General features: G+C 35.3%; 1 protein-coding gene across 1 annotated transcript in view; it reads left to right on the top strand.

Moving 5' to 3' along the window:
- The window catches only part of LOC121369718, a 12,463-nt gene extending 3,956 nt beyond the window's left edge, over positions 1–8,507 (top strand). Inside the window, exons 5-8 of the mRNA XM_041494772.1 lie at positions 174–443; positions 2,247–2,372; positions 6,696–6,900; positions 8,426–8,507. Of these exons, the coding sequence (XP_041350706.1) occupies positions 174–443; positions 2,247–2,372; positions 6,696–6,900; positions 8,426–8,507 (683 nt within the window). The remainder of the gene's footprint in view (positions 1–173; positions 444–2,246; positions 2,373–6,695; positions 6,901–8,425) is intronic.
- Positions 8,508–8,982: the final 475 nt, after the last annotated feature.

Genomic DNA, 8,982 nt, shown 5'->3' on the forward strand with positions numbered 1-8,982 from the left:
ATACATACATACATAGACACTGAGAAACAGATACAGACAAGATAGATAAATAGATCGATGGAATGGGATGGGAATTAGTATGTGATGGGATCATGGGTTATTTTCAGTTAGAAACATCTTATTAGAAGATGCAACAGCACGTATTGCATTTTTTTGTTTTATTGTTTTTTCAGCTGACATCATTCCATACGCAAAGCTTGCAACCTTCACAGGGAGTATTCTCATAATTCCAGTTGGTATGTTTCTGGTGATCCTGGTATACGTGGGCAGCTTCTTTGGAACTCTTTTTGGATGCTACTTCCCTCGAGGGATTAAACTGCAGACTGTCTTCATTATCATAATTGCACTGAGCGCCGTCACTGGTGCGCTCAACATGAGTGCCAGTCAACTGTATGACCCCATTTTTGCCATCGTCTACAGTGGCCTGTTTGGAATCTTCACAGGTAAAATATCCACTTTCAGAATTTTATTTTTTCATTTAGGTACACAGAAGAACAGTTGCATATACTTGCTCCACGACTGAACTGTTGTGAGTGCGGAAAGAACCCTGACGGTTAATTTGTAATAAGAGCACTATGGCAGTAGCATACCCACTTTAAGTTTAAGCGCTTGTCTTGGGCAAATACCTCATGTAATTGGGATGTTCGTCCAGGACGGGTTAAAGATTACTGAGAATGAATGCATTATTAACCACACCACAGCACAAAAATACATCGAATATTGGGTAAACAAAAATATGAATAAATTGATGATCAACAGTGCAAGAGTCAATTTTGTGAAAGACATAATGAAGCGTATTAACATTAAATACCAAAAACTCAAATCTTCAAAAAGACCAAATTGAAAGCTGTAGTCAGACCATAAAAACCGTGAATAAACAAACCGACATTGAACTGAATTATCAAGACAAACCCAAAACAAAAAAGATTTGAAAGTATACAGCTGTGAAAGATCAACACGACATACCAAAAATAAAATCTTCGAAAAGACAAAAACAAACGATGTGGTCAGACCATAGCAACAATATATGTAGCTGTGGTAAAAAAAAAAACAAAAAAAAAAAAAAAACATGAAACGAAAAATATATTTGACAAAATTATGACAGATGTTTATTGAACTTGTTTTTAAATTTTGCAAGAGAAAGAAAAAGAAAAAAATGTTTTATTTAACGACGCACTCAACACATTTTATTTACGGTTATATGGCGTCAGACATATGGTTAAGGACCACACATATTTTGATAGGAAACCCGCTGTCGCCACTTCATGGGCTACTCTTTCCGCAGAAAGGGATCTTTTATTTGCGCTTCCCACAGGCAGGATAGCACAAACCATGGCCTTTGTTGAACCAGTTATGGATCACTGGTCGGAAATTTTGCAACAGATACAGAATGTATGCTGTATTCGCCACTCTCAGGGAATGCTGCCACCCCTGCACTACGGTGAGCAACAACTCACGCTGGGGAAATTATCGAGAAAGAAGGAAGGAAATGTTTTATTTAACAACGAACTCAACACATTTTATTTACGGTTATACACCGTCGGACATATAGTTAAGGACCACACAGACACTGAAAGAGGAATCCACCTGTCGCCACTTAACGGGCTACGTTTTTCGATTAGCAGCAAGGGACATTTTATATGCACCATCCCTCAGACAGGATAATACATACCACAGCCTTTGATATACTAGTCGTGGTGCACTGGCTGAAACAAGAAATAGCCCAATGGGCCTATCGACGGGGATCGATCCCAGACCGACCGCGCTTATCAAGAAAGAAGTCAGTTTAGTTGTGCACCTCCCCTCTGAGGTATTAAATCTGAATTATAAAACCATATTCCATGATCAAAATCGTATATCTGCACAAGGCAAAGTCGAAAGGAAGTTTTAGTCTAAGTCGTGATAGCTTCCACCAACCACTATCAGGTGCTCGTCCTTAGGATGACTGCCACTTCCTAAGAGATGTAGAATATAAATCCAGAGTACCAACCGGACTTCAGGCTAATGACTTAACCGTTATACCAGCGAGGCTGGTCCTCATTCAATTCATGTCTAGCATTTCAGGCTGTCGCATAATTGTTGACACTCACTAGTTATTGGTTAAACAGTGCGTTCGGGAAGCAATAAACAAACTTTTTTCACTTAAATAGTCCAAATGTGAATACGTTACATTCATTTCATCATTTCTTAAACATTATTGGAGGTAAAAATATTTACATTTTGAACATATGTAATTTTTTTTGTAGGTATCGGCATTCCTTGTTTGCAGTACACAATACCTATAGCATTCGGCGAGGAAAACATAGTCCTGGGAACAGGCATTTTGGAGTTTTCTTTCGGTCTGGCCACCATTGCAGTAATGCCATTGGCGGGTGAGTTTGACATGAACCCAGTAAATGTACACATGTTATTATTACTCAAGCAAATGAAAATGACTATATGCGGGGGGCATATTGCCCTCGGCCTGACGGCTATCAATTCTTTATGAGCAACGGACATACCTCGTTAATTTACGTTGAGCTCAATTAGTCCCTGGACGGTTGAACACATCACTGTAAACATTATAACATTTAAGCATTCATTCATTTCAACTTATTTTCGTACTTTGATCCAATTAAGGTTCAAGCACGCTCTCCTGGGCACACATCTCAGCTAGTTGGGCTGTCTGTCCTGCGCAGTGGGTTAGTTGTTAATTATTAGAGGCTCCTATAACATTATTAAATGTAGATCGTAAAATTGCTTCTAGCGTTATAGCCTTTAGAATGAAAACTGTTTTGTCAAATGTAACAAATGAGTCTCAAGCAGGATTTTTAAAAGGGAGATTTATAGGTGAAAATACTAGGGTTATATATAATTTACTGAACTATTGTGACATAAATAAAATTCCAGGTTTACTGTTTACGATTGATTTTAAAAAAGCGTTCGATACTGTTGAATGGGAATTTATAGATAAAACATTAGAAGCATTTAACTTTGGACAGTCCTTTAGAAAATGGATAAAATTATTTTTATATAATAGCAATAGTGCGGTTTTAAATCTCGGCTATCTTTCAGATTCTTTAAATGCGAACGAGGCTATAGGCAAGGCGACCCACTTTCACCATATTTATTCATTATATGTGTCGAGTTGCTGTCTGCTGCTGTCAGAAGTAATACGGATATTAAGGAAATACACATCAATAATCAAGAATATTGTATTTTTCAGTATGCAGATGACCCTAACTTTACCTTAAATGGATCAGAAAAAAGCTTAACCAAAGTTATAAAAATAGTAGATGATTTTGCTTCTTGTTCAGGCCTTAAGATAAACACAGATAAGTGTACGGCAACATGGTTTGGTTGCAAAATAAACTCTAATGAGCAGTTATACCCACACATTCCACTAAAATTCTCGGCATAATATTTTCAACAGATCTCCAGAAATGTGTTCACTTAACTTTGAAAAACAATTATGTAAAGCGAGAAGGATTATATTTTCGTGGTCAAACAGTATTAACTATTAATGGTAAAATAATAATTATAAGGTCACAAATTCTTCCACTATTTATTGCTCTTCCAAACCCAAATAATTTATTTTTCAAACAATTCAATACATTATTATACAAATTTATCTGGAATGGTAAAATAGACAAAATTAAGAGAAATTAACTAATTAATGAGTATAAATGATTGATCATTTGTCATTTTGCAGATAGTTAAAAGTAACATAGGTAAAAAGACTAATAACATCAGATGGTTTGTGGCAAAAGTTGACAAAGACAATATTACTCGACTTTGGAAGTTTAGACATTTTTTCATTTCAGAAAAAAACTATTACATAAGACAACAAAATGTCTCCAAAATGTATTCTAGAAAGATGTAATCAATAATTATGCATTACTACAGAAAAATGAATTTCAAAATAAAAACAAACCTGACTACTAAATTTTATTCCACCTAAAATAATAAAACAGTTCCTACATTGGCATGAAAAGGGTCTAAAATCAGTATGTGATTTATTTACACCAAATAGTAATGATAAAGCGATTCATTGGAGTTAAAAATGAATATAACCTAAATGGTAATTATTTACTATACTTTAAAATACTTTCATATATTTCAAAATATTGGTTACGCAAAATAAAAGGACATATGTTAACTTCTGAAAAACCAGATAATGACAATATTTTTAAAAGAATGCAAAAATCGAAAAGCTGTAAATTTATTTTATATATAAAATCAAAAGTATTTTTTACATTACATATTGCGAATAAATGGTCACAAAAACTTAATACAAATATTACTGAAGGTCATTTGTCAAAATGTTTTAAAATTATAAAACAAATTACCCCTGACATTAAAATTCAAAAACTCAAAAGTTTCAATTCAAGCTTATACGTTGTATTTTGACAACAAATACCTGTATGTGTGGCATACAGGCAGATAATAAATGCAGTTTTTGTACTAACGAACCAGAATCTTTAGAACATATATTTTAATATTGCCCTCACTCTAATCAAATATGGAAAACATTTGAAATCTGGCTCGAAACAAAGATAGGATCAGTTATTAAATTAAATATTCAAGATGTTTTGCTGGGTATCCCTAGTCAAAGCATTTTAATAAATCATCTACTTGTTATACTGTAAAAGACAGATATATAGTTGTAAACATAAAGAAAAACTACCAAAATGTATGGAAGCTCTTAGTTTTATAAAATATTATCGAATAATAGATTTTTTTTTTTTTTTTAGGGTATAATGAAGACCGCTTCACAGAAAAATGGGGCATTTTACCTCTTTTAAATTAATACTTTAAATAATAATAATAAGTCCATCAATTCCACTTAGTTTATTTTTGCGCTAATGGAAACATTCTTTCAGCTGCATATAAAACATTTCCTTAATTTTCTTACTAATATAACTGTCCTCCACGACTTTGCCGATCCCTATCATGTAATAGATGTACATAGCTATTTTTCATTCTTATTATTTTGCGATGTTATTTCTTCTAATAAGATGTATAATATTTATTATGTATATGTGTGTGTATAGTATACCCAAGCCACGTGGGTATATAACACAGATGTAAATGTGGCATTTCATGAAAATAAACTTTAAAAAAAATATTACAGGTTAGGGAGAGAGAAGAGGGTGTAGTGGCCTTACACCTACCCATTGAGTCAATTGTCCAAGCAAGGCAGAATATTTTCTATAAGCTGAATACATCTGTAAAATGTTCCACTTTGTACAATTTCTTGATTGATAGTTTAAATGTGCAGCATTACTTGTATCAAGTTGTCCTGCATTTAGTGATATAAGAACAAAATATATAAAACGATATTACTGGTTTAGACCTTCAATGTTTTCATTTATAGTTATAAATGTAAATATGCTTTGTAATCAGGGAAAATATTTGGTCAAAGCCTTTCAGTACTGAAATTTTGTAATTGGTTAATTTATTAATATAGCATGCTCCAATTGTCTATTTATATTCTCCACTAGCTATTCTTCTTCTGTCAATATTGATTGCTCTCTGTATTATACATGTAAATATTTACCAATAAGCAAATGCTTACGGTAATAAAGAATTGAATTGACTAAAGATTAACATGTCATTTAATTACTGAGCTACCCACATTTTAGGGAGCACTATGTCGGCTTTGTTGGTATGGTAATTAAGCCATCGGCCATGGGTACTAGATTCGCTTCTCTGAGCTCCCAGGCAGTCGATTTTAACGGTTCAGTGGGACAGCGTTACTTACCACTACAAACTGTTCATTAACCCTTGTTGTGGACAACCGGCCTCGGTGGCGCAGTGGTTAAGCCATCGGTCTACAGGCTGGTAGGTACCAGCTCCAACCCAGAGTAGGTTCTTAAGGGCTCAATGGGTAGGTGTAAGGCCACTACACCCTCTTCTCTCTCACTAACCATTAAACAACTAACCCACTGTCTTTGACAGACAGCCCATATAGCTGAGGTGTGTGTGTGTGTGTGTGTATGTGTGTGTGTGTGTGTGTGTGCCCAGGACAGCGTGCTTGAACCTTAATTGGATATAAGCACGAAAATAAATTGAAATGAAATGAAAAATGTCGTGGACACACATCCCAGTTAAATGAGGTGTGTGACTATTACGAAGCGCTTCAACCATAGCAGGATATAAGAACGAAACTGGAGTTAAAATTAAACCAAGGCGCCCAAAAGGTTTTACCGGGTGAAGACGTTTTAAATATCACCCAATTAAAAAGATCTCTAGTTGGTAATGGTCGTCAGTACTAGCACGTTCCTCTCTCATTTTTACCCATAAACATTGATCCTGGAATTAGGTGGTCAAGACAGCGTGTTTGGACCTTAGTTTAACAAGGTACATACATGGGAAAATGTATTATTACTGTCACTGTCCTCAGCTCTAACCGAAAATATGTTCTTGCCCTTTTTGGGTGATATATGGCCACAGTAACGTTCTACTTCTTAAAACCCAGCTAAGTTTTCCCAGCTTGTCCAGTTCCATATGCAATAAACCATTTAGATATTTGGTATCCCCCGCACACTGCATTGCTAATTTAGGTCAAATCAAGACAGAGTTTAACGTGCTCATTCGGAGAAAGCTCTTATAACACACGCCTGTCATGGGTGCAGGTGTCGACTTACGGCGGCTCCTTCATCTAGGACAGGAATTCCTAAAAAAAATTAATTTTGTTTGTTTGTTTGTTCTAGACATTGTTCACAGCAGTATGGGTAAAGTGGATGCTTCTTTATATCTCTCTGGATCGATGTTCTTCGTTTCATCGGTACTCGCAGGTCTCTCGATCGGCATCCATCGCCGACAAAACAAGGTAGACAGTACCTCACAGGAAGAGGCAAACCAGAATGGAAAACAGGTCTCTGAAACGACTACACAGGCGAACCTAGAACCAGGATTGTATGGAATGTCAACACCTAGTAATACCTCAGAGAACGTTGAATCTGTAACACTAACACGTTTTAAAACATGACTGAATCGGACATCTACTACTAGTTATACTTCACAAAATGGTGAAAATGTAACACTGTCAAAATTCAGAAACAATATGGAATCAAACGCCCACCTCTAGTAATACCCCACAGAAAGTTGACTCTGTAACACTGCCAAATTCTGAAACAAAATTGAATGAAACACCCACCACTAGTAATACCCCAGAGACCGTTGAATCTGTGACACTCCCAAATTCAGAAACAAAACTGAATCAGACGCCCACCACTAGTAATAGCATACAGAACGTTGAATATGTAACATCACCAAATTCAGAAACAAGATTAAATCAACCGCCCTCCACGATTAATACTCCACAGAACGTTGAATCTGTGACACTTCCAAATTCAGAAACAAAATTGAATCAAACGTCCACCACTAGTAATAGCATATAGAACGTTGAATATGTAACACCACCAAATTCAGAAACAAGATTCCATCGGAATTCCAGCAATACTCAACAAGAAGATTCTTCAAAAGACATGACAGACATACACAGTGAAGAATCAACATCTGGCACAAATATTGAAATGGATGGTATGGAGGATGGTTTTAATAGCTAGTGTTGTTACAGGAAAACTAGATGCCACTGCATGTACAAAGATTTAGTGCTTTATTCTGGAACTGTTATACGGTTGCATGTTAGACATTCAGAATATGTATGCCGCATCAATACCTAAGAAGGTTTCTTAATTAGTGTGTTTTAAAATTAAATGGACAAATGTTTTAAAACATTAAGCGGTTACTAGAAAATATGGAAGGAATAAGTATCGTACTTTAACTAACACTTTTAAGCACGTTTTTAAAACTGAATTTATGTTAATACTCTTATGCCTAAATTGTATCGACGTGCGCCGTCATCGGCTCAAAGTTGTAAAGTGCCCCTTAGATCAGAAACAGAAAGATAAGAATATTTAATCTGAATCTGAAGAATATGTTCTTATTTAATATCCTTTCTTATGATGAAGACGGAAGATACTGTAGTAAATTCGTATGACCTTTTAGATAAAAATAAATTATCACCACTTTTAAGTTACCTGAATATTGTTAAAACTTGTTGCCAACATATTTCTTTGTCGTCAAGAGATTTCTATAAAGTCCTACACTGGCCATTGGTCATAAGGCTGGCGGGACATACATAACAGACTTCATTCAATGTATTTTTAAATATGTAGATTGGTTTAATATATCTGTACACAATTAATGCTGTGTTTTTGGGATAGCTTTTATATAATTTTTACGTTCATGTAAATACAAAACTGGTTTTGATATTTTTAATATTTTCTTTTTTAAGTGGTTTCAATATTCCTCAGTGGTATCTGTATTATTACATTGTTGCACTTTGTCTTAAATTGTACACACGGCGAGATGTAAATAAAGAATCTGTATATCTGTGTCTATTTGCCATATCATACATTAAATCATTACCCCTTAGTTGTGTATTGTTAACGGGCGTGTCATTGAAGGGTGCCAAGTGTGTACAAGAAGACGATCATCGTATCCTGGACGAGTTTTAGGCGTGAATCCAGAGAAAAGGTTTGGTGTATTTAAAAAATATCTGTTAGTACTTTTAATAACTGGTCACTTTCAAAGGTTGCTTTATCTTCGCAAGCCAAGTGTTCTATTCTGTAACGTTTATCCGTACTTGTGGATTCAGTTCGGCATAGGGCTCTTGGCTTGTAAAAATAGATTGATCACAATGATTTACGCTATAGCTATGTTTCTATACAGCATTGCGTTACAAGCCCGAATACTTTGACTGTATGAGAGCTAGACGGACATTTGGACTGTTATCAGCAGTCAGAGTACTCGGGCTATGCGTTTACTAGTTATATAACCTTTCTTAATATCGGCAGACCCGTGGCTTTTGTTTATGCATCTTTCCTGCCTCGGGGCAACATATCAAGAAACAGATAATCCGTGTTGTCCAGCTCTTTTCCTTGTATACTGATATTTGGTGGAACAAAGAAAGATCATAAGAAAATATTTTAT

The sequence above is a fragment of the Gigantopelta aegis genome, chromosome 4 (genome assembly GCF_016097555.1).
Source record: "Gigantopelta aegis isolate Gae_Host chromosome 4, Gae_host_genome, whole genome shotgun sequence".
NCBI classification, from domain to species: domain Eukaryota; kingdom Metazoa; phylum Mollusca; class Gastropoda; order Neomphalida; family Peltospiridae; genus Gigantopelta; species Gigantopelta aegis.